Genomic DNA, 25,996 nt, shown 5'->3' with positions numbered 1-25,996 from the left:
CAGACTTATAGAGCAGCTGCTGTGTCCTAGGTATGATAAAAACTGGGAAGAAAACAGATCATAAATGTGTTCTACTTCATAAGATCACAAAGGTAAAAAGATCAGTGTATAAAAACAGTTAAAATCATACAACGGCAGTTTGGGAGATGTGAGAAGCAAATTGGTCAGTCAACCTTTGAGTGACTTTTGCATACAAGGTGCTGTAATTGCCAAGGGATTCTCCAGCCTTGGCGCTCGCAAAACTCAGCCAGAGCTTGTTGAGCTTGTTGATTGCATGTGCTGGGGCCTCCTCCAGAGAGGTGATTGAGTAGATCTAGAGTGGGGCCTATGATTTACATTTCTGGAAAGCTCCCAACTGTAAGTCTGCCGACCACACCTTACAAGACACTGATCTAGACAGTGTGAGGAGTCATAGTGGCCCTTTGTTCTGAGGAGTGACCCTGTTAGCCTGAATGTTTCTCCAAAGGCGCTTTCTGAGGGGTTTCCTCAGGAATTTGGGACTGCCGGTCTGGCAGGTGGGTGGATGGGATCAGTGAATGGTGGAGTTTATCCTCAGCTGTCCTGTAGGCAGGAAGGTGGTGGAGGTGTCCCCTGGAGAAGCTGTTTCTCTTGCTCTGTGTGACACCTGAGTTTATCCACCACTCCGTAGGATGTATGACCCGAGAAGGCAGGGGTTTTTGGTTGGTTTGTTTTGTTGTTCCCTGCTTTATTCACTGGTAGGTCTCCAGCCTCTAGAACTGGCCTGGTGCATAATAGGGAATCAAAAAAATTTGTAAATGATTGAATAAATACTCTTTTCTTGAATTGCCAGGGCACATGCTTCTGAAATAGAGGCTCTTTTATTTTATTATTTTTGAGAGACAAATCTCCCATCTGCTGGCTTGCTCCCCAGATACCCACAAAGAGTGGAGCTATGCCAGGTGGAAGCTAGGAACCTGAAATGCAATCCAAATCTCCCACATGGGTGGCAAAGACCAAAGTACTTGAGCCGTTACCTGGTGCCTCTCAGGGTATACATTAGCAGGATGCTGGAATGGGGACTGGAGGTGAGACTCAAATTTGAACGCTCAATTATGGGATGTTGGTGTCTCAACTGGCAGCTTAACTGCTGGACCAAGCTCCTAAAGGAAAGGCTGTTAAGTTTTGTCATACATTAAAGTTTCTTAATGTACATACTCCCTTGCCCGCCCTAGATCACTGGATTTGTGTACTCCCTTGCCCGCCCTAGATCACTGGATTTGTGTACTCCCTTGCCCGCCCTAGATCACTGGATTTGTGTACTCCCTTGCCCGCCCTAGATCACTGGATTTGTGTACTTGGAAAGTACTCCACATATTATTCTGGCACATGAGAGTCTAAACCAGGTGCTTTCCAGGAAAGATACAAGACCTGAAGGCTGTAAAGAGTATCTCTAGGATATTAGGAGTTATTTTTTAACCATTTGGAATCAGCACATTTTATCTTTTTGTATTTAGAATTTGTATTCTGGAATGCATTTTTTTGCATTAATTTCCGTTTTTAAAGTAATAACTTGTAAAACTTTCAGACTTTTTTTTTTTTTTGACAGGCAGAGTGGACAGAGAGAGACAGAGAGAAAGATCTTCCTTTTGCCGTTGGTTTACCCTCGGTTTACCCTCCAATGGCTGCTGTGGCCAACGCACTGTGGCCAGCGCATCGCGCTGATCCGAAGCAAGGAGCCAGGTGGTTCTCCTGGTCTCCCTTGCGGGTGCAGGGCCCAAGCACTTGGGCCATCCTCCACTACACTCGCAGGCCATAGCAGAGAGCTGGCCTGGAAGAGGGGCAACCGGGACAGAATCCGGTGCCCCGACTGGGACTAGAACCCGGTGTGCCGGCGCTGCAAGGTGGAGGATTAGCCTATTGAGCCACGGCGCCGGCCCAAGACTGGTATTTTCTAAATATCAAGTGTATCTTTTTGTCAGTTGTATGTATTTTATTGGTCAGTCTTACCTGTTCGTGCTCTGGAGGTATAGAGAACTGGTGGACTGCTGGCAAGGCTGTAGAGACTGTTATGTTTTCTTTTTTTTTTTTTTTTTTTTTTTTTTTGACAGGCAGAGTGGATAGTGAGAGAGAGAGAGAAAGATCTTCCTTTTTGCCGTTGGTTCACCCTCCAATGGGTGCTGCAGCCGGCGCATCACGCTGATCCGAAGCCAGGAGCCAGGTGCTTCTCCTAGTCTCCCATGTGGGTGCAGGGCCCAAGGACTTGGGCCATCCTCCACTGCCTTCCCGGGCCATAGCAAAGAGCTGGTCTGAAAGAGGGGCAACCGGGATAGAACCTGGCGCCCTGACCGGGACTAGAACCCGGTGTGCCGGCGCCGCAAGGCAGAGGATTAGCCTGTTAAGCCATGGCGCCGGCCTCTTTTTTTTTTTTTTTTTTTTTTAATTACAGATTGGGATAGTCTATGTTAAAAATTTTGTAGTAGTTAGGTTTGTTATTAATGGCAAAGAATAGAGGAAGGTCTTTAATTCTGCTTGTTAGAGATCTTGATGTTCTAATTAATGAGATGATGGGTAATAGAATTTTCAGATGCTCAGATGGGCTTCAGACATGTTGGCTTTGAATTTTAGCTTTTCCACTTACTAGTAGTACAGTTGTGGTCAAGTTACCTTGCTTGTTTAGGTTAGTTTCCTCATCTGAAGATGCAGGTAATAGAAGCTATTTATGTGATGTGAAGACTAAGTAAGCAACTCATCAGATACCTAGTTTAAGGCTTGCTGCATTGTAGGTGTCTGATAAATGAATGCTCTTAATATTTTCCATGCTTGCCAATTGTCAAATAATTAGAATACAGTAAAAATAATCTATAACTACACTGAAAAGAACTTTGGTCTTTGATTTAGTTGACACTTTGTGAAGTCATTGCTTTGAACCTTTAAAGTGTTTTGCACTATATACATTCATTTTGGTTATCTAGAATACAGATAGGAAACAAGTTTGAATTAAATTGGGAAGGACTTTGTTATATCTTTCATCATTAACTGCTGTAAAACATGAAGTAGAGAAAAATAAATGTATCTTATAAAATTGTGTTTTCTTTTCCTTGTAGGGGATTGTCTTGAATTTTGGCTCCTCTCTTTACTAGAAGTATAACCCTGAACAAATTACTTTGCCAGCTTAAGCATTTTTGCCCACTATTCTGTATGAATTTGAAAGATACCTGTTAGTCTTATTTATTATTTGAAGGCAAATACATCAGAACTCTTTCTTCCTAAAAAGATTTTAACCATTAATCATCTTTTCCATTGTGCTTTGTATGTATGATTGGATGTCCCTAAAGTAACCCGAATGAACCATTTCTTTTCCTAGTCAGATTGTTCGATATGATGAAATTCCTGCGGAATTGAGGGCAGCAGCAGCTGACCACCGGCAGGAGCTGATTGAGTGTGTTGCCAATTCAGATGAGCAGCTTGGTGAACTGTTTCTGGAAGAAAAAATCCCCTCAGCTTCTGATATAAAGGCAAGTGGTCTCAAAAAAGTCCTGTATTAACAAAAATGATATTTTTTATATATTTTTTTGTGTGGGTAGGGGACATGATGCTTTTATGCATTGACTTTATTAGTGAAAGCTGAGGAAATTTATTTAGCATAATTGATTTTCTCAAAAAATACTGAACATAGTATATTACTTTTTCTTTACATGGTGAGTTATGTAATATCTTAAAAAGGAGTCATAGTTTATACTAGAAAAATATACAGTCAACCTCTTGGTATATCCTTATAATAAAGAAAAACATATGGAAAGTTTCAGGTAGACTAAGAGATGAGGCTGCTAAATGTTTGTGGAGTAAACATTGGTGTCTACACTGTTGTCATATACAGAAAGCCTTATAGATCCCCTCATGTAATCATTCAGCTCTTTAAAAAGAAGAGCCCTAAGGCTGATTTTTTTTTTTAAGATTTTACTACTTATTTGAGAGGTAGAGTTAGAGAGACAGAGAGAAAGGTCTTCCATATGCTAGTTGACTCCCCAAATGGCCACAATGGTTGGAGCTGAGCTGATCTGAAGCCAAGAGCTTCTTTCCAGCTGGTGGGTGGGTGTAGGGGCCCAAGTTCTTGGGCCATCTTCCACTACTTTCCCATGCCATGCACAGAGAGCTGGATTGGAAGGGGAGCAGCCAGGACACGAATTGGTGCCCAAATAGGGTGCCGGTGCTGCAGGCGGAGTCTTACTCTGCCGGCCCAATACTCATTTTTTAATTGATGTTTCTCCAAAGATGTACAAAAGGATTATACATGAAAAGATGTTCAGCCTCACTGTTCATTAGGAAAATGCAAATCAAACCACAGTGAGATACTTCATACCCATTAGGATGGCTGTTACTAAATGTCCATCAGTGACTGAATACATAAACAAAATGTGATCTACACATACAGAGGAATATTATTCAGCCACAAATTCTATATATTCCAACTTGGATGAATCTTGAAGACATTCTAAGTGAAATAAGCTGATGCAGAAGGATAAGTTTTGTCTGCTTCCACTTATATTAAGTACCTAGAATAGTCAAATTCATAGACAGTAGAATAGTGGTTAGGGGAGGGCTTAATTAGGGATTATTGTTTTATGGGTGTAGAGTTTTAGTTTAGGATGATGAAAAACTCCCAAATATGGATAGTGTGTTAATAGCACAACATTATGAATGTACTTAATGCTATTGAACTTAAACATGGTTAAAATGATACATTTTATCATGTGTATTTTACCATAATAATACTTTTTTAAAACTTGCTATTCATTTTCCTAAACCATTTGGTATACTTGGATATCAGCTAAATAATCATTATGTGTAAATATTGCACTCATGGAGTTTATAATATATCAGACACATAGGGAAAGAACTGTATTGAAACTATGATGCTTACTAAATTTTTTTCTGCTATCCAAGCTGGGTCCAAAACTTGTTACTTGAGTCTTTTAGCATTCACAATGGTTTTAGCACCTTTTTTTTTTTTTTTTTTTTTTTATGAACAGGGGAACTCTAGGTAGGAAGATAAAGGTCTAACCCTATGTTTTTCTTTTTTAGATTTTGCTTATTTATTTATTTGAGAAGTAGAGATACAGAGAGAGTAGGAGACAGAGAGAAATGTCTTCCATCCACTGGTTCATTCCCCAAATGGCCACAATGGCCAGAGCTGAGCCAATCTGAAGCCAGGAGCCAGGAACTTCTTCCAGGTCTTCCATGTGGATGCAGGGACCCAAGCCCTTGGGCCATCTTCTTCTGCTTTCTTAGGCCATTAGAAGGGAGCTGAATTGGAAGAGGAGCAGCTGGGGCACGAATCGGTACCCATAGGGGATGCTGGCACTGCATGTGGAGGCTTAGCCTACTACACAGCACTGACCCCAGGTCTAGCCCTAAATAAAGTCAAGCACTGAATCCTGGGAACCACATTAGACTTTATTTATCTGTTAAAGGCAGTGTTCTGGGGCACTCCCAAGACCACTCACAGGTTCATTGACTCACTGGGGGGACTCCTGGGACTCGCTGCACAGTCAGAATCATGATTATGACTTCATTATGGTGAAAGGTTACACAGCAGAACCAGCGTTAGAAAATGGCACATGAGGTGAAGTCTGGAGGAGACCACAGCTTCCAGAGACCTCCCAGTGGGGCCACACAGGCCTGCTTATCTCCTGTAGCAGGTAGTTGTGACAGCACCTGTGATGGTTGTCTACCAAGAAACTCAGTTTCCAAGGTTTTTACTGGGGTGTGGTCACATGGATACCCTTTGCATACAGTGTACTAAAATTCCAGAAGGGAAGCAAGTGACCACATTGTTTGTTCAAACAATGTAAAGACCAAACCATTCTTAGCAGTTTTTTGAGTGATGGGGATCCTGTTGAAGTCCAAAGGCAAGTTTCAGTCCTGCTGTATTTGCTTTTTTCTGCATAGAATGCTTTGATATATTTCAGTTTCTGTTTGTAGTTGGATATATTATTAGAGGGAGCAGAAAAGCAAGAGCCTTTTTTTTTTTTTTAAAGGTTTATTCACTTATTTGAAAGGTAGTTAGGGAGGGAGGGAGAGAGAGATATCTTTCATCTGCTGGTTCACTCCTCTAATGGCCAAAATGGTCAGGGATGGGCCAGGCCGAAGCCAGAGCCAGTAACTCCATCCAGGTTTCCCACATGGTGGCAGGGGCCAGATACTTGGGCCATCTTTCACTGCTTTCCCAGGCACATTAGCAGGTGGAATAGCCTGGACTTGAACTAGCGCTCAGATGGGATGTTGATGTCCCAGGCTGTGATTCAACCCACTGCACCAAGCACAAGCCCCTTTATGATAGTTTCGCAGTAATTGCTCACTTCTGCATGTTTTTCCTTATTTCATGCTACCTGTTAAATGTTCATCTGTTATCACACTTTTCACTGGTTAGAAGTTGTGGCTGTGAAATTTGGCTTTAAGGTTTTTGTGATGACTAGTGTTCTGTTTTTTCATGCAGACTACAAAAATAATTGTATACAGCCTCCACATTTCTGCAGTGACAGCTTGCCGCCATTGCACTGTTGTTGGCCACTCCCAGCTGCTGGAGTTGCGGTTCCACTGTGGACTTTCAGGCCTGCGCATCCCACAGAACCCATGGATGCTGCATACACTAAGGGCTGGGCCAGGACCTCTAGGTCCTTATTTTAGCGAATGATACTATCACAACCTGAAATTTATTTCCTTTAAAGACTTATTTATTTGTTTGAAAGGCAGAGTTACAGAGAAGGAGAGAGATCTTCCATCTGGTGGTTTATTCCCCAAATGGCCAGCATGGCTGGAGCTGGGCTGTTCCAGAGCCAGGAGCTTCTTCCAGGTCTCCCACATGGGTGCCAGGGAGCCAAGCTCTTGGGCCATCTTCAGGTGCTTTCCCAGGCCGTTAGCAGGGAGCTGAATCAGAAGTAGAGCAACTGGGATGCAAACTGGTGGCCGGCAGCTTTACCTGCTGTGCCACAGGCCCCATGACCTTAAATTATGAGTGATTTGTACTATTTGGTTTCCTGTGTTCATGTTCTTAAAAAAATTTCAAATACTTCTAGTAGAATATACTTCAGTATGGCTTAAAAGTATATAATAAAGTTGTACAGTAAGAAAACTGTTTCATTTTTGTCTTATGCATAGTTCTCTTCCTCCCTCCACCCTAAAATTGGTTGCCCAGTTAATAGTTTCTGGTGTATCCTTCTAGAGATTTTTATTTTACATAGTTGTTTTCATATTGTTTTTTCTATGTGTCTTTTTTTTCCAAATTGAGAATTAGTGATTCCAAGAATATTTAAAGCAAATTATACAGTGAATCACTTGGAGAAAAGGAGATTATATTTTTTGTCTATTTGTATTTTGACCTGAGGTTATTAGGAAACTGATTTTAGTCTCCACTAGAGTCAGCACTGCACAGTTTTATTTATATGTGTATGATAATTGACCTGAATCACAAAATGTAATTTTTACATTGACTAAGCATCACATATTTTATTTTCTTTTGTAGCTTGCAATCCGAAGAGCTACCCTAAGCAGGTCATTTACTCCTGTGTTTTTGGGAAGTGCCTTGAAGAACAAAGGAGTTCAGCCTCTTCTAGATGCTGTTTTAGAATATCTTCCAAATCCATCAGAGGTCCAGAATTATGCTATTTTCAATAAAGAGGAGTAAGTCTTAGAAACTGAATCTTAGTTTCTGCAAACTTAAATAGATATGCTCTGTGAAGGAATTTAAAGGTGGTTCTTCTACTTGGTTTGTAATTTTCATAACTTATAAAAATCAATAGCTATTTTTATTTGGGTAATAATTTTGGCATATCAAAAAAATATTTATTATCAGTGCCTTTATCATCCTGTATTTGTTAGATATATGATTTGTTGGGGCTGGTGCTGTGGCACAGCAGGTGAAGTCCCACCTGCAATGCCAGCACCTCTGTGGGCGCCAGTCAAGTACCAGCTGCTCCACTTCCAGTCCAGCTCCCTGCTGATGGCCTTGGAAAAGCAGTCAAAGACGGCCCAAGTGCTTGGGACCCTGCACCCACATGAGAGACCCAGATCAAGTCCTGGCTGTGGGAGTGAACCAGCAGATGGGAGTCTGTCTCTGTCTCTCTCTCTCTTTCTCCCTCTCTCCCTCACTCCCTCTCTCCCTACCCCCCCACCTCCCCCCTTACCTCCAACTCTTTCAAACAAATCAGTCTTTTTTTTTTTTTAAAGAAGTATGATTGAAGTTTTAAGAAGGTTTTTAAAACTTTCATTGATTATTTTTCCTTTCTTTCTCTACTAGATCAGTTCTGTATTTTCTTGTCTATTCTGGTCCTGTCTCTTCTTAGTAACCAAGCCCTAATGATCTATCCATATTGATCGTCAGTGAAATTTCGCATGTCTGTGAGGTCCAAATTGTTTAATGTGTGACTTTTCTCAGATAATACTCTTTGATGAAACAAATCGCTATAAAAGAAATATATCAGATTTATATTTCTTTTATTTTTAGTGACTCAAAAGAGAAAACCAAAATTTTAATGAACTCAGAAAGAGACAGTTCCCACCCATTTGTAGGACTGGCTTTCAAACTGGAGGTAAGTTGTTTTCTGATGTATTCAACTGCTACCTGCAGGTGTTTTCTTTTTGAATTTTATTTCTATTACAAAATAACTTTGTGCCCTTTTTGAAAGTAGAAAGAACAGATATTTTCAATGTGTTAACCCTACTAGAACTTTGTTACTAGATACATTTCCTTCTAGTCCCTTCTCTTTGCAGTTTTAACGTATAAATTTTGGGGTGAGTGTCACAGAAGTTAAGATGCTGTTTGGGATGCCTGCATCTTATATAGGTGTGTATGGGTTTGAGTCCCAGCTCCACTTCAGACTCCAGCTGTTTGCTAATGTACACCTTAAGAAGCAGCAGGTGATGGCTCTATACGTTGTGTCCCCATGGGGATGGATTTCTGGGTTCCTGGCTCCTGGCTTGTCCAGCCCCAGCTCTCTCTGTTAGTGGCATTTTAGGAAGTGAACTAGCAGATGGAAGATCTCTCTTCGTCTGTCTCTTGTCTGATTGGCCTTCTCTCTGCCCTTCAAATGAAATGAAAATAAATTTTAAAAATTAAAAAAGTATAATTTTTTACATAAATCAAGCTGTTTGTCTTCATTTTTTCATTTAACATCGTAATAAATATGGCTTGTATTTATGTAACTAGTTTTGAATGACAGCATTTTTGAATGACATAATATTTCATCAAGTAGATAATATGATTTGCTGAAATCTTCTAGTTGTACATTTATACTGTTTCTAGTTTTTTCCTGTTATAGTTGACATTGGATCCAGTTTTACGTGGGTGCAGGGGCCCAAGGACTTGAGCCATCTTCTACTGTCTTCCCAGGCCATAGCAGAGAGCTAGATTGGAACTAGAGCAGTTGGCATTTGAACCAGTGCCCATAAGGGATGCTGGCACTGTATGTGGAGGATTTACCTGCTACACCACAGCACTGGCCCCTAGAAAGGCCTTTGTATAAGTTTATTTTAAGTAACTTGGAGAGTTGTACAGATATAATTTGTCTATGACTGACTTGTGTGTGAGAGTTTAAGAAAATCAGTTTCAATATTTGAAGAAATAACTGGAATGCTAATTGAAAAAGATGAATCTTTGTAAGCATTGAGTATTATTTAAAAATCTTTTTTTGAAAAATATTTATTTATTTGAAAGTCAGAGCTACACAGAGAGAGGAGAGGCAGAGAGGTCAGTCTTCCATCTGCTGGTTCACTCTCCAATTGGCTGCAATGGCCAGAGCTGGGCTGATCTGAAGCTAGGAGCCAGGAGCTTCCTTCAGGTCTCCCATGTGGGTACAGGGGCCCAAGGACTTGGGCCATCTTCCACTGCTGTCCCAGGCCATAGCAGAGAGATGGATCAGAAGTGGAGCAGCTGGTCTTGAACCGGCACCCATATGTGATGCCAGCACTTCAGGCCAGGGCGTTAAACTGCTGTGCCACAGTACTGGCCCCTTAACAATCATTTATTTCAGAGGAAGCATACGTATGTTGGATTGTGTGAGACCAAAAAAAAAAATCAAGTCATTAAGTTTATCTAATTGATGTTCAAAGCTACTCTTAAGTTAGTTATGTCAACAAGCTGAAACACTCATAAGATGGACTGCTATAATTTGAAGGGAATATTTGGAGGTAGTTGTCAAGTTTTCCTTTTAATTTTGATTCTTAATGCTTCTTTTTATTCTTTATTCCCTTACGCAATCTTGATTTCTAGGCAGGTCGATTTGGACAGTTGACTTATGTCCGCAATTACCAGGGGGAGCTGAAGAAGGGTGACACCATCTATAACACACGGACTGGAAAGAAAGTGCGAGTACAACGGCTGGTTCGCATGCATGCTGACATGATGGAGGCAAGTGCGGCTCCTTGTAAGAGCAGCCATTTCTCCACTGCCGGTGAAGCAGATCTGCTTTCTTGGTATCCTGAGCTCCACCAGAAAGTTATTTCTGGTTGAACAAATGTGTTTTCTTAGCTTTTTCCTTTTTTACTAAGACTAAGATGTCTTACAGTTCTGATCTGGTTCTTGGTTACAGGCTGAATTAGCAGATGTTAACTCATTTAATAACACTGATTATGAGATGATTTTTTTTTTGTTTTTTTTTTAAAGATCTCATTTATTTATTTGAGAGGTAGAGCTGCAGACAGAGGGAGAGACAGAAAGGTCTTCCATCTGTTGCTTCACTCCCCAAATGGCTGCAAAAGCCAGAGCTGGGCCGATCTGAAGCCAGGAGGCAGGAGCTTCTTCCAGGTCTCACACATAGGTGCAGGGGGCCCAACCACTTAAGCCATCCTTTGCTACTTTCCAAGGCCATAGCAGAGAGTTGATTAGAAGAAGAGCAGCCAGGACACGAACTGTCAACCATATGGGGTGCTGGCACCGCAGGTGGAGGCTTAACCTACTATGCCACAGCACCAGCCCCTTTGAAATAGTTTTATTTTTTCAATGGCTGAGGTTCAGGAAGAGAGAGTTCCTTAAGATGCAGAACACTGGTTTCAATGCTTTTCTTTTTCTTTGAGATTTAAAAGCAAGGTTTATTAGAGTCAGAGACCTCCAGCCAGAGTGGCATGGAGGGGGGCTACCACGAGGGAAAAAAACCCCCAAAGAGCCCTGGGTTTTTAAGAAAAATTAAAAAGATAAAAAACTTGACAATCAGAGTGACATTCAGTTACAAGAGGGGACAAAAAACTATTAAAAGACCTGATTTACAGTCCTTCATCCTGTTTGGCTTGCTCATGATAAAACAAAAGAGCCATAACAAGGGTGGGATACCTAATTTGTTTTATAGTAAACTGGGAGCTCAGAGGGTGGAGTCACCACTCCCTAGCTGTTCTCATGATAGGATTGAGGTTTTAAACCTTCAGGTAAATTCTGGTACTGGTATGGTATTGAGGGGGTTCTACAATAAGAATAAAACTTGGGGGTTAAACAGGGCTTTATGACTGCCATATTTCAGAAAGTCAAGTCACCAAATAATGTGAAAAATTATGTGTGCCTGCCCAAGGAATGGGGACCTTCTGACCTTGCTGTCCTTGCTAAGAATAGCTTTTGGGGGGAACATTTTCCACCCTCAATTTCCACTGACTTCCTATTAACCCATCTGACTCTCACATCCCCACCCCCCCAGAAGAATGGACCCTAACTTCTGTTAGGGGAACTGGGTGATGATCGCTGTGGCTGCTTCATGCTGAAAAGGGGCATCGTTGGGAATGAGAGAGTCAAGACAGGGTTCCAGCAGGAGGTGGCTTCTGGAGGGGAACAGCTTAGAGTGACAGCTTGCAGAAACTGCTTCCATCTGAGGTTTCATATGCATAGCCATCTAGAATTTCACTGTCTCAAGTCTGGAAAAATGAATCCATCAAGCAGTTTAAACTCAGTCTAAAACAAAGGAATCAATAGGGGAACTGAGAACGGTGCTGTCTAAACCATCAGCAAGTTTTCCTCTTGAGAGGCAAATGGAAACTGACAGAAGGAGGCTTAATAATAATCAGGTGGGCTCTAAGGCCTGGCTAGGTATGCAGCCCAGGCCTGCCTATCTCTTTCATGGGATACTGGAAGAGCCTTCATAAGGGAGGTGTGAACCTCTGTAGGGAAGGCACTCTGTTAGCTTCCATTACCTAGCTCGCCTGGAAGGAAAGCTGGCTTGAAGAGAAGGTAGGTAGCATCTCTAAAAGGAAAACATTTTTAGTTAATTTACGGTTCTGCCTGCAGTGTTGCTGACACTGCTTAGCCATCCCCTCAACAGCAGTGGTCACTTTGGAAGCTGGGCTGAGTGAAGGGCTTTTCAGCTTAGAGCCAACAAGGTCTGTGGCTCTGACCTGGAAGTCCTTTGACTCCAGGGCAGTTCCTTTTCCAGTGACTCAACTCTCTGCTGACAGTTCAGCGCTTTTCTCGAGCTACCAAGAATATTATAGGCATTCAGGGTGATGTTGGAACTGTGGTTCTTAAAGGTGACAGTCATAAATTCACACATAGTTTTTCACATTAATCGGTGACTTGACTTTCTGAAATATGGCAGTCATAAAGCCCTGTTTAACCCCCAGGGATTTTATACTTATTGTAGAACCCCCTCCATACCATATCAGTACCAGAATTTACCTGTAGGTTTAAAACCTCAAGCTGCAGTCTGTCCTTGACTTAAGGCTTGAATTGATTCTGAATATGTCCTGGCCTTCTGTAGTCCTTATGGTTAGGCCTTCACAGGAAAAACCAAGTTCATGAGGTTATCCCTATTCCTATGCTTTCCGAATCCAGCTCTGTATTCCTGCAGAAATTTATCAATCTAAGTATAAATGGTAGCTATAACTTTCTTTTCTGGAAGATGAATAGGCACACTCAAAATTGGACGGCCTTGCAGCTTTCAGAGATAGGCAGCAGAGGGCAGGCTGGAGGGATTAGTATTTGTCACAGCTGTTTCATGGGCCAGGTGCAGGGAGGCCTATACAGCTGTGCAGCCATTGAAAAGCACACTTCCAGCCGCAGCTGTTGTGAATAAACTATGAGGAGGAAAACCAGGAGGCGTGGAAGCAGCAGTGCTTTGTTCCTAGCTTTCCTGTGTTTCCTTGACCGCTTACATCTGTGAGAAATTAAAATTATTTTTGGTACAATGGACTCCATTCTTCTTCCTTTGTTTTCAAAACTTCCTTTGCAGATTTTTCTTGTATGTCTGTGACAAACAATTTCCTTGTCTGACTGTGGCAGCATATATAGTACATTCTTCGTAATTCCATAGAAATAACTTTAAAACCGTGAGGCACTGTGTTTTGTCAGTACTGCAGATCCTTCAAGTAATTATGCCGTGGCTCGGAATTTTCCATATAAAGTAGGTGTGATTTAAGTAAAAGCTTTGTTCGAGATATTAGAGGCTACTTCAGACCATTTGTGGGAAGATGGAATTAAGATAATCACACGTAACTTTTTCAAGTTCCTTGATACATCTTGGCCAGATTGTTGGCGTGGCCTTGGTTTTCTATATACTTCATGCTGAGAGATACTGCCTTGTTTATGTACAATGTTTTTATTGTGCTATTGCTTTTTAGTACAGTGTCTTCATTTGGGTTGCAAGTATTGTTTTGTGTTCTTTGTTTAGGATGTTGAGGAAGTCTATGCTGGGGACATCTGTGCATTGTTTGGCATTGACTGTGCTAGTGGAGATACATTCACAAACAAAGACAACAGTGGGCTTTCTATGGTAAGCCATTTAATTTTAAAGCTATTTAACACTTGATTTTGGAAGTCTGTGTTTATATGTAGTACATTGAGTATTTCAAAAAAACCAACTACAGATGTTTTCACCCAGTGCCACAAGCATCGACTTCATTTGAATACCAATTACACAAGTGCTCTGCAAGCTAGCTTACCTGGCTTTTTTTAGCAAAATCATTCCACAGTCTTCCAAAGTTTAATGTGGAAGAAAAACCTCCACTAGTTAACACCTAAATTGTATAGTTTGCACTCCTCCCTCCTAAAATCTACCTCCTCACTCTGAGTGCCTCTTGAAGTGTTGCCACTACTGTCAGACTCATCCCAGTGGAGTGCTGTTTCCTTATGAAGTCAACATCCAGAGAGTGGACCAGTTCCTCTGTCCACTGGGGATCTAGACTGGACTTGGGGATAATGGACCATAAGCAAGCTCAGGAGGCAAGATGCAATGAGACAGTCTGATTTAGAGGCAGACAGCTTGACCTTTGAAACTCAGAGATCCCTTCCATCACTGGGGATTCTGAGGGAAGAACATGCTCAGGCACTACCTGCCTTTGAATGCAGCCCGTTGGCCCTGTAGCAGAGCAGGCTCTCCAACACCATGACCATTTGCTTATTCATGAGGGTGGCATTCAGGGAAGAGTATGAGTACAAAGGGTGTGACAGGTGATGTACAGTAGGTCATTTATATAAGATATGATTAACTCTAATAGATGAGTGTGTGATAGTTCCCCATACCATTATGGTATATTCATAGTTTTATAATTTAACTTTTTATATGAACTCTAATGGTGTATGATTTTACATGTTGATTTAAAACACTCTAAAAAGTCAGATCTATATAAGTTTTGTTTGGGATGTAGATAGCAGAAATGTTTCATTACAAGTATTTTTTTTTAAGATTTATTTTTTTATTTATTTGGAAGACAGTTACAGAGAGAGGTAGAGCCAGAGAGAGAGAGAGAGAAACTTCCATCTGCTGGCTTACTCCCCAGATGACCGCAGAGAGAGAGAGAGAGAGAGTGAGAGTGAGAGAGAGAGTTAGTTCCTTCTGCTGGTTTACTCCCCAGATGACCGCAGAGAGAGTGAGAGAGAGAGTTAGTTCCATCTGCAGGCTTACTCCCCAGATGACTGCAACAGCCAGAGCTGAGTTGATATGAAACCAGGAGCCAGGAGCTTCTTCCAAGTCTCCCATGTGGGTGCAGGGGCTCAAGAAATTGGGCCATCTTCCACTGCTTTTCCAGGCCAGAGCAGAGAGCTGAATCGGAAGTGGAGCAGCTGGGACTTGAACCGGCACCCATAAGGGATACTGGCACTGCACACTGGGGCTTTAACTGGCTGTGCCATAGCGCTGGCCCCATTACAAGTATTTGTGATGAGGCCATCTCTTGTAATTAGCAGTATGAAATGATAGATGTTTGTAGTAAGTGCACATTGAGGCTTTGAAGCAAATAGGTCTTGCATACAGTGTCACTTCTGCTCTGTACTGCTACTGGCCCTTAGCCAAGTGACTTCATTTTCTTTCCAAGCTTTTAAGGACTTTATTTGTAAAATCAGATAATACCTGTTCCTCAGAGTTGTGACTGACTAAATAAGGTATCATGTTTACAACCTCGTGCCCTTTTACTGTTTTCCTAATCAGAGATCATAGTATGTTTTCATTAAATAAAGTAAATTGTCAGAAGATTGGAAAACCAAATGTGGGTGGCTTTAGGCAAGAATTACATGTATCAGCTTTTGGAATTATTGTAGTGATTATGTTAACTAGTTAAGTAAATTTATTTTGGGAGGGAGAAGATCACACAGTAGACAGCTTTATTTACGTGTATTGTCTAGCCTAAAGATAATGGCTAATATTTGTCTTTTGATTTATTTTAAAGTAGCATATTAAAATTAATCTATTCATGATTCATACAGTACTGCTTTTGAATTATTCTCTCTTCTTTTAAAAAAATATTTTAGGAGTCAATTCATGTTCCTGATCCTGTCATTTCAATAGCAATGAGACCTTCTAACAAGGTAAGAATTCAATTTAAAACTCAATATCACTAAAAACTGGAGCTCTTTGACTCTATAATGTACATGGGATCTTATAGTAGCCAACAGTTTTAAAGTCTCTGTTTCATCTTTTGCTGTTGAGATCGTTGCTATTGAAATCATGTTTAAAAATTTACCAATTTGTAATTTCTAATCTTAACTCCTCAGTATATTTGAAGAAATTATGGTATAAAAATATTTCCCAAACTTAACTTTATAACTCTTTAATCATTGGCTCTAGAGAGGTAAGTGTAACTTCCTGTATTCATAAAGTATCAGGAAAGGGGTATTTTGCCTTAACTTATCATGAAATTCTATTGTAAAGTACCCTGGAATTTCAAACAGATAATCACCGAAAGGGTTATGTGCATCTCTAAATTTTGTGGTAGTTACAGAGTAAATGTCCCAGGATACCATGGGGAGCCTATATGCAAGACTGTTTTTCTTAATATCAATTACAACTTTATATATGGGGTTTTCTTATTTTTTTTATGTTTTTATATTGTGTTTGATGTCATTTAGTTTTTCATAAAGCCAAACCTGCTAGAATAGGTTTTTCAGTTTCCACTGCTTGCATTGGAACTAATCTGGTCTTTTTAGTACCTAAGTATTTGGCATTCTCAGCAATCTTATTAATGTGGTTTCTTGAAATTTGCTTAATTTCTTCTGTGAACTATTATGTACAGAGCATATTCTCATGTGGGAGACATTGTTAACAGCTCCTCCATTTTGAGGAACTTTGAGATTTTCCAAACCTTTTCTTAACATAGAAAAGAGTGTTGAGGTGGCAAGACACATTAAATCATTCCATCTTCTCAAACTTGCTGAAGAGTGAGCCTTACATTTTGCCTCAGTAAGATGCCATAGTTTGTTCCTGATGCTTTGCTCAGACTGCTAGCTTTTTCCTTCAGAATTATGTTGGGTTAGAGATGGAAGGTATTATATTTCCATATCCCCAAACAGTTTATGTAAGATATTTAATTGTTGACAATTCACAGTAATGGAGGGGAATCAAGTGCATCAATAATCCAAAAGGGTTTTTGGTATACATTAAAACGTTTAGAAGCATCTGTTCCTGGAATAAATTAATTTAAATCAATAATGAAGTTACTGAATAAAGCTGTGCATCTCAGTGGGGGCTGCTAAGTGAATAATATCTGGCTAGTGAGAGAAAGATAAATTCTGACCTAGGGAGCCTAATCTAGGATTCAGTCCCAGCTTTGCTATGCACCAGCTGTGTGGCCTTGAACAAGTCACTTAATCTCTCTGTACAGCCATTTCCTTACCTGTAAAATGTGGATAATTCTATCTTGCAACATTGTGATTAGAATTTGAGATACCATGGAAAACACCACAGCTCCAGGCTTATGGTAAATGATAGCTATTAATACTGGTGATACAGAGTGTATGTTTCCCACTGCTGCCCTAAGACATTGCCACAAATGTAGTGGCTTAAAACAACACCAGTGTTTTACTTTACAGTCAGCTGGAGTCTGACACAGTTCACGGTGGGCTAAATTAATCAAAGCATCAGAGTCGTGTTCCTTCTGGAGGCTCGTGACTTTGCTTACTCAAGGTGTTAGCAGAATTCAGTTCCTTGTGGCTGTAGGTTTCCCATTTCCTTGCCAGCTGTCACCTGATGGCTCACCTGTTTTCACTGGAGGCTCCCTTCCTCATGTCTTCAGTGCCAGCAACAGCACGTTGAGTGCCTCTGCTGCTTCAGATATCCCCTGCTGCTTCTGTCCTTGCGTTTCTCTGACCTCCCCTCCTGCCTTCCTCTTCCACTGGTAAAGGCCTATGTGATTACTTTGGGTCCATTCAACTAATTCATCAGTTTCCCCGTCTCAAGAACTGTAACCTTGATCATTGCTCTTAAAAAGTTGCCTTTACTCTGTAAGATGATGTACAGGTTTCAGGGGGATTAAGCATCTTAGGGCTGTTATTGTGCTTATTTCAGAAGAATAAAAGTGTACTCTACTGTATCCAAGCAGATTGTTTTGAAAAGAAGTCTCAGTGTGGTTATTTCCTTTACTATTGCTTTTAATTGTTCTGTCTGAATCTACAGTAGAAATCGTGGTAAACGTGCTGATCCTTTTGATTTAGAATTTCTAAAATGTAACATAGATACCACTTTTTACTTTATGGACAGTTTTCCGCAAATGGACAGTGTTTTCAAAGTAATAGGAAAGGGTGCAGAGTTAGTTAAGTCTTAGACTCTTGTTTGCTATCTTGATATGCAAAGAAAATCCTTTTCAGCTAGCTATTCCCTGTTCTCTTGCCTTAAGAGTTCCAAATTCATATTTTTTAAGAAAAAGTATGGAATAGAACTAGATGTGGATCATCTTTATTAATTGCTTATGTATTTAAATTCATTCAGTAAAGTTCATTCAAAAATCTCATTGCTTATCATGCTTAGTAAATTAATGTATAATGACTTTCTTCTTTTAAAGAATGATTTGGAAAAATTTTCAAAAGGTATTGCAAGGTTCACAAGAGAAGATCCCACATTTAAAGTCCACTTTGACACTGAGAGCAAAGAAACAATTGTATCTGGAATGGGAGAGTTACACTTGGAAATCTATGCTCAGGTAATGAAAGATGACTGAATTGATTACTGTCTGTTTTGGGTGCAAAAATTTTTTGAAATCATGTATACACGTGGTCTTCAAAACATTCATGGAAAATATGAAAAAACTACATAATTCCAAAAATGTTTTGCACCCAAATTATCTTTTAATTCCATAGAATTCCAGTAAATGTTAGTAATTCTGAAAAACAAGAAACTAATGGTGATTCTTCAAGCTTCACTATGGTTTATATCTAGATATATTTCTTCCTCTATATGTGTTACAAATTGTTTTTGGTTTCTAAATCTGTTTGATAAACATGAACTCCTAGAATCAAGACCTCAGAGATTTGCAGTAAGATTGTCCAACCATCCCTGAGTCTTGGTTAGTTTAATTGGGTCAGTTAAATCCTGGATTCAGCCTTAGCTAGACAAACTAGTTGTATACACTCTTGAGGCTATTTCAAGTCAATAATTGGTCTTTATATGGTAGACAAAAGAAAGGGTGAATGGGGCCTATACTTTGCTAGGAAAGGTCTCCTTCATACGTGGATGAAAGCAAAAGACATATGATTTGGAATTGTGGCATGATCATAAAAAATCCTGACAATAGATTTATAAATTATTCTAGTAACATGTAATAATACAGAACAATGGTGAAATTTTAGTGAATAGATTGGGGGTAAGTACAAATTAATCATCTTAAATTAGAATTTATATAAAATCTGTAAAAGTAGTCTAGCTTAAATATCATATATCCAATTCTTTTAAAATTACTTAAGATATCATTTGTCTACTGTGTTTAAATAAAGCTGTTAAGATATTTAAGGTACTTAGGATTTTTTCCTCAGATTATTTTGTTAATCATAATAAAAAGTTATTTCCTACACTCTATTTTTAGAGGATGGAAAGGGAATATGGCTGTCCTTGTATCACAGGAAAGCCCAAAGTTGCCTTCCGAGAGACCATTACTGCTCCTGTCCCGTAAGTATGCAACATAATTAAACATTATAAGGTTGAAATTGAAGTTTTTATTATGGCATGTCCACAGCACTGTTACTGTTATATAGACATTCTTATGTAGTAACACTAATTTTGTTCAGGGATCTATATAGAGTTTTATACTGGACAGGATATTATATGTAGAGAACCTTTGAGATTTGTTTGGCCACATAGCACCAACAGGCGTCTTTACGTTGCATCCCAGTGCTAGGGGCCTCCTTTATTCCAGATGTGCTTCCTTTGGCAGACGGCTATTATGTTTGACTTTAGTACCATATTGTGGATGCCAGAGAACTTGCATTTGCCAAGGAATGATCTCCTGAAAGAAAAGGAAATTAATGTTGTGATAAAATTCATAAAACAATTAAGAAAACACAATTGGGTTTGTATTTTGATAGAGACAAACTAGTCCTCATAAAGAATTGCATGAAACACATTAAATTGCTGCAGGTGTAATAGGCTTCAGGCTGGTGCCTGTCAGAATTTACATGAATTTTGATTGTCGGAATTAACACAGTACATTGTAGCTGTAAAAGGAACATCAGTTTTTTCACAGTGGCATCAACTAAAGTTAAGTGCTACTTTACCTGAGATGCAATGTCATGAAGTAGAATGGTATAGTCTAATTCAATAAAGTCATCATTTCTTTGCTGTGACAAAAAATAGAAACCTGATGTTTAAATCTTAATAACATTGGCAAAAATGACATTTCAATTTTTAAAACCAGCTTAGTTTAATAAATGATTATAGTATACTCATTTAGGTAAGAATGAAAATTGACTGTGATAATTTAGCCTGACAGAAAAACTATTCTCATAACTTAACAAGTGAGTATTCTTCCACTACATTTTAAATTCATTATATATTTGTTACTCTAAAAAACATTTATCCAGTTTTAGTTTTCAAGTTGTGGTAGCTTAAGATTGTTGTGTAGCTTGTTATATAAGGATCCTTAATATTTCCATTGTTGAGAAAAACATTTAAGGAATAAACTGTGGCAATGAATGCTAACATTAAAAGAAACACTGAAAACAGTAAAAGGTAATGAATGTAGTTATCTGATTTTGTAATTAAAGCTTTTATCTGTACTGTTTATTGCTTTGGCAAAAAAAATACTTAAAGCTACACAGCAATACTTTATGTATGTAGTTTAAAATCATCATCAGGCTCCTGTAGGCGTGTAATTGATGTACTATTTCAAGGGGCAGAACAAGTTCCTTTGGTTAACAGTGATTATAAATGTGACCCCAGGGTCAAATAAATAAGAGCATAATATCCTCTTTACAGTAAATTGGAGTAATCTCTTCTTTGTATCCACAAAGGATGCCCCTTAAAAAGAATGTAAACATCAGTAAGGAATCTTACATGTTGGATCTTGATAAGTAAAGTCATCTTACTTGTATTACCAAAGGATTGGTAAACTATTCTGTTGAGATTTGCATTATTGCTTTAAAAATCACAGTTTGGTGAAGGGCCACAGGAGTTTCTTTACATAAATATTTACTAATATTGTCTTGTACATGATTAAAAGGTTTTATGGCTTGTTTTCAGGAACTCAATTACTCAAGACCTCAGTCCCCCTATAGGAACTGATGTGTGTGGAAATACATTAGAAAAAAGGCTTGCTGTGTGTCTCAAAATATTGTTATCATACCCATGTTAGATTTTGGTATCATACGCTGAATATTATAATTGGGTTTCCTGTCCTCCAGTGCTCATAGGTGTCTAATAAGTGGTTACAAAGCCTGTGATGGAAAGGCGCTCTGTCTTGCAGTTGGGTGCCAGTCAGCTCACATAAATCAGCTGGAAAATCGTTTTCTCCAGGGAACTGAATAAAGCTCTTATGCTTTCTTTAAGTTCTACTTTATTTATTTTTTTAATTTCCATTAGATACTGGTTGATTTTTTTTTTTCCTTTCAACTTCTTAATAAAACTAAGATTGGAGAACTTATTTTTATCTCTTTATTGTCTAGAAAGATACACTTCTAAACAGCAATAAATAATATTGGACTTAAGAAAACATACAGCTAGCAACAGATCATATAAGATGTTGTAAATTGTAACTAAATAGGTTATAAAAGTAAACTGTATATAGCAAGCTAAGGAACGAGTAGTGGAACTATTTTAGAGAAATACAGCAGGCTTCTCAGAGACTGTGATACTATGACTTTGTTCAGGGAGACTCCTGGGGAAAAGTACCACCTATGTCTTTTAAGTAGCTGTGGCACTACTATTGTTGTAGAGAAAAAAAAGCAGAGACAGTTTAATTAGCGCATGACTAGTAATTTATAAATCAAACTTAAGTTGCTATAGGAAATCATAAATGGCTGAGCACAAAAATGAATGCCAGGTTACAACTCGATTTCATTCTAGAAAGTGTAGCTTCACCTGTGACTGCCACAAACAGTGACCCTTAGGACTTCCATATAGCAAATAAACGTATAGTCATTCATACAAGTAAATTCACACAATGTGTCCGGGATTCTCTTTCACTTCTACTAATAAAACTCTTCAAACCGTTTTACTATAAAAGAGATTTGAGTTCAGAACCACAGTCGAATCTGACTCGCCTAATAAGAAAGGTAAAGAACTGTCATTACCAGTCGTTACCATGGTGCCTTTTCTTTTTTTAAAATTAATTTTTTTTACTTAGAAACCTTTTATTTTTAAGGTATACATACTTCGTGCATTTCATATATGCAAATTTAGGAACATAGTGATTCTTCCCATCCTGCCCTTCCTCCTAACCTTCTTCCTCCTCCCTCCTATTCCATGGTGCCTTTTCAAAGTGCCACCTAGAACCTACTTATTAATAGAAAATGCTTTAAGGAAAATGCATGGCTTTGCTTTGCTATTATCATGGGTCCAGGGAATGTACACTAATGCAGCACTGTTACTAAGAAGGCAAATTAGGCAAAGGACTATGGTTTGTAGCTCTCTGCCAAACTGAGAGATGTTTTAGACCACTGCTGTTACTTGGACTCTTCCTGCCACTTTTACCTTCACAAGACTTGATTATGACTGACCCCTCCTTCAAAATAGCAGCTCATACTTTTAATTCAAAATTACTTAGGGGCACTGTTTTTCCAAGTATGAATTACAATACTTTCAATAAATATGAACCCAGGTAATAGTGTCTTTAAAGAAATTACTTACCACTTGCTTGACAGTTTGAATTTTTACCATTTTATACCATGTGTTTTCTGTAGAATTCTGCCATATTATATAACCACAGCCAACCCAAGCTAAATGTCGAACTGGTTTCATTTCTGGAGGTACATTTCCAAAACTGTCTATTGGTGGAAACATATAATAAGTGTAATTATTTTAAATATATAGTATTAACCTTAAAAAATTAAAATTCTAATTCATGTCTTAATTTCCTTGAAATGAGTACAGAAAAAAAATTAAGCCCTGGATCCATTTAGTCCTAAAGTCTCTTTTTTTGGTCTAGAAAGAGCTGTAAGATGAAACTTAAGAAAACATAAGGCTAGCAACTAGTAAGATACTAGGTTTAAAATTATGACTAAATGGGGTATTTAAATTATATGCAGCAAGCTAAGGAAAGAGTAGTGGAATGATTTCCAAGGCAATATAGTAGGCTTCTCAGAGATTGCAATGCTATGACTTCTCTTTAGATTGATACCTGGGGGAGAACTGCCATTACCATAGTGAAAATAAATATTTTTTACAGGAGCAAGTATATTTCCAACATAGTTAATATTTAACAATTTTGAACATAGATAATTGAGATTGATTTTAAAGTTGGAAAGAACTTTTTTCTATGCCATATTCATGTACCTGGAATATCTTTTGCTTCTAGTGGTTCCTTCATGGATCTGAGTCTTTGATAAAATGTGTTGTCTTCTTCATCTGGATTCTTTCCAATTTCTCCTTCAAATGTGAAGCTGACTTCTGGTGCAGTATTTTGTCCCACAGTAGGATAAAGCACTTCAGCCGTACAGTTTACTGTAACTTCCTGTTTGGGACATTTTTGCAAAAGATATTTATATGTAAATGCCCATCATTACTAATTATTGTTTCTTGAGATAGGATTTAGAGCACTGGCCCCTAATGGTGGTGGTTCAGACTTCACTTCAGAGTGCCTATTTTCAAAGGTAGCCTATTTTCCAGAGGTAGCATGTAAACATTCAAAACTAGATAACTTACTGTGTGATTTGTAAGGTCTCATAATCTTATAAATTCTAATCTTAAAACTTTGAATACATTTGAAGATTAATTTGCAAGGCTGTCTTTAGTCTGATTTTATATACCAACTCCAGACTGGTTATTTTTTAAGTTTTTCCATTACTCAAGTTTTTTTCAAACACAGGTATAGCGATCTGTTTGTACATGTAAAGTTAGAGATTGCAGCACTATGTTATGCTTTGTAAGGCTGGCTGTCTAGCAGCCCAGATGCCTTTTAATGAACCTCCTTTAAATACTCTGTGTCTCATCTGAATACAGTGCAAAGGGCAAGCTTTTAGATGGTTATGATACAAATTGGAGTTCCTTTTCATTTGTCTCATAGAAATTTGACAGAATTTCTAAAAATGTCTCTGGCTCAACACTGAAAGACCCTAATCTGAAAGGTGGTATCAGTTGGCCAGTTCATGAATCTCTAAGAGCACTTGAATTCTTTAAATGCCCAATTAATAACAGAACAAAAAAGGCAAGAGAAAGTTAGCATTACCAGAGAGCAAGTTACTTCATATTAGGGCTAAGTTCAGGCTTCCCGATGAGACAGTTGGCTTGAACTGAAGTGTGTATTCTTCTCTAAATAGTGCAACAGAAATAATTCATGTATCTCACAATACACGAAGATAGTAAAACTTGACCTTGGTAAGCTTTGCCCATATAGTATTGTTTTATTAGAGGCAGGGGTTTCACAACCTAAAAAAGGGAGTGGGTGAAGGGAAGCAACACTAATCCCATGGATTTGATCAACAAAGGTGACTTAGAATATTTAGAATCAAATTTATTTAGTAAAAACATTTTGCTTACTTTATGGATTATTTCTTCCACAGAAAATTTAAGGTGGTACTTATGTCCTCTTCCTGGAATATCCTAAAATTAAAACGTGGTGGAGAAAAGAGATTATAACAACATATCGAGTATTTGTGGTGTTAGAAGAATGCATTCTTATTTAGTTAGGAGGGCTGGCTGGTGGGAGAAATGATTCAAGTCTTAAATCCTGAAAAGGCCTTGTCATCACGTTTGGAATGTCTAATTCAGCAGCCCATCTACCCCTTGTTTTGAGTGAGAACAGTGTGGGATAAAAGCATACCAACAGAGTAGAGTGGGCACAACTCCTTTTCCATTATGAGAAAACTTCAGGCTCTGAGTCTTTTACACAAGAAATTCTGCAATAGCTTTTGATCCCAGAGACAAAAGAAAGGATACACCTTTGAAAAGATTTTTCAAAAACCCCACTGTTCCCTCCAAATAATGTTCAGTGAATGTGAACCCCGTTTTGAGGCAGGTTACTGCAGGGTAGTTGGAGATTTCTTGTACTCAGGCACTGTTTTTAGCCATGTAGTGGTGGACCAGACAAATGAGAGCTTAAATTTTATAAGACATTTAAGTATTTCATGTTTTTAATCAAGATCCTGATTAAAAGTTTATACCTAATTATGGTATCTGGTGCAGTTTTAAACTAAAATCTATTCTTTGTCATCTCTTAAAGACCATTAGCAGTTAAAACTATGTCAGATGAGCAAGTTCAGCCTTAAATCCTGTACACTTAAGTAAGCTGAGGCCTTGAATATTTAATTCAACCCTTTAGCCAGAGAGCATGTAGTCGCAGTGGTGGCCTGAGTGGTGGTGGGATGCTTAAAGCAGAGTGCCAGCTCACAATGCGTTTATTCTCTGTCTTTGGTTGCAAGTTTCTCTTGCTTCGCTTTGGTCAAAGTTCTAATGAGGATTGCTCTTACAATTTCGGCAAAGGAGAGGCAGGAGCTTTTGTTGGTGACGCGTGGTGCAGTAGATGAGAAAGGGAGTAGCAGTGGTAATACTCCTTTGCCTGGTTCCTATGGGTTTCGCTGAGGGAATGGCGAAAATGCTGCCGTTTATGTAGAGTGCTTTGCCATTTCCTTGGAAGAGTGCCCAAGAAACTATCGATGTCTCTGCCTTATGGTGGAAACGACTAACAGTTCCGGGCTGTCTCCAGAGAGAGCAGCATAGGCTGTTCAGGACTCTAGAGCACAGGCCCTTGGCCAGAGGCAGACCTCTGGCGAGCAGGGTGCCCTAGCCTGGAGCCCCCGCACCTCGCGCCTGCAGGACTCACCTCCATGCTGGCTTGTTTGACCGTCTGCACCAGAAACACCTTGTGGGGGGTTCCCTGCTGGTAGTTGATGCAGTTCTCAGCCACCGAGGCCGCCCTGGAGGCTGGGTAGTGAGTCGGTGGGATTTCCATTCTTGGCAAGCGCTGGCCGCAGGACTGCTCACTCTTAACGGGACCCGGACTAGCGCCGCGGTTCTGCCTGCTGCTAGGTGGGCACGCCTGGTCTGGCTGGGCTGGGCCGGGCCGGATCGCAAGCTCCTTTCCTCCCTCTTCCTTCAACTCTGGAAGCTGCTGCTCGGCTCTGGCTCCCAGAGTGCAGGCACTCAGAGCCTGCTGCTCCTGGCGCCCCGCCCTGCTCCCGCCTTTCTTACCCGGCGGGTTCTTACTGGAGGAG

The 25,996-nt window shown here is 39.4% G+C and overlaps 2 protein-coding genes across 2 annotated transcripts in view; one reads left to right on the top strand and one right to left on the bottom strand.

The window, feature by feature from the left end:
* Positions 1-25,996, top strand: part of GFM1 (G elongation factor mitochondrial 1) — a 49,008-nt gene that overhangs the window by 6,864 nt on the left and 16,148 nt on the right. The window contains exons 6-13 of the mRNA XM_062212549.1: positions 3,326-3,476; positions 7,484-7,641; positions 8,465-8,549; positions 10,229-10,366; positions 13,602-13,703; positions 15,677-15,733; positions 18,202-18,339; positions 19,219-19,301. Coding sequence (XP_062068533.1) covers positions 3,326-3,476; positions 7,484-7,641; positions 8,465-8,549; positions 10,229-10,366; positions 13,602-13,703; positions 15,677-15,733; positions 18,202-18,339; positions 19,219-19,301 — 912 coding nt within the window. The remainder of the gene's footprint in view (positions 1-3,325; positions 3,477-7,483; positions 7,642-8,464; positions 8,550-10,228; positions 10,367-13,601; positions 13,704-15,676; positions 15,734-18,201; positions 18,340-19,218; positions 19,302-25,996) is intronic.
* On the bottom strand, positions 19,326-25,924 carry LXN (latexin). Its single transcript, XM_062212563.1, has 6 exons — positions 25,606-25,924; positions 24,324-24,386; positions 23,121-23,298; positions 22,476-22,612; positions 19,907-19,969; positions 19,326-19,638 (listed from the first exon to the last, which is right to left on the bottom strand). Exons 1-6 carry the CDS (start codon positions 25,732-25,734, stop codon positions 19,540-19,542), a joined length of 669 nt encoding a protein of 222 aa, XP_062068547.1. The 5' UTR covers positions 25,735-25,924; the 3' UTR covers positions 19,326-19,539.

This window comes from Lepus europaeus, chromosome 2, assembly GCF_033115175.1.
Source record: "Lepus europaeus isolate LE1 chromosome 2, mLepTim1.pri, whole genome shotgun sequence".
In the NCBI taxonomy this organism is placed as follows: Eukaryota; Metazoa; Chordata; class Mammalia; order Lagomorpha; family Leporidae; genus Lepus; species Lepus europaeus.
Note: the sequence above shows the minus strand (reverse complement) of the source record. Positions and strands in the feature narration are given on the sequence as shown.

What these genes read in the sequence shown, in the direction of transcription:
- LXN (XM_062212563.1), bottom strand. Translation starts at nt 25,734, where the DNA reads ATGGAAATCCCACCGACTCACTACCCAGCCTCCAGGGCGGCCTCGGTG. An exon ending in TTCAAACTGTCAAGCAAGTG is followed by an intron (nt 19,970 to 22,475) that starts GTAAGTAATTTC and finishes TTTTTGTCACAG; the next exon opens with CAAAGAAATGATGACTTTAT. An exon ending in TTCATGACATTGCATCTCAG is followed by an intron (nt 19,639 to 19,906) that starts GTAAAGTAGCAC and finishes CTTTTCTTTCAG; the next exon opens with GAGATCATTCCTTGGCAAAT.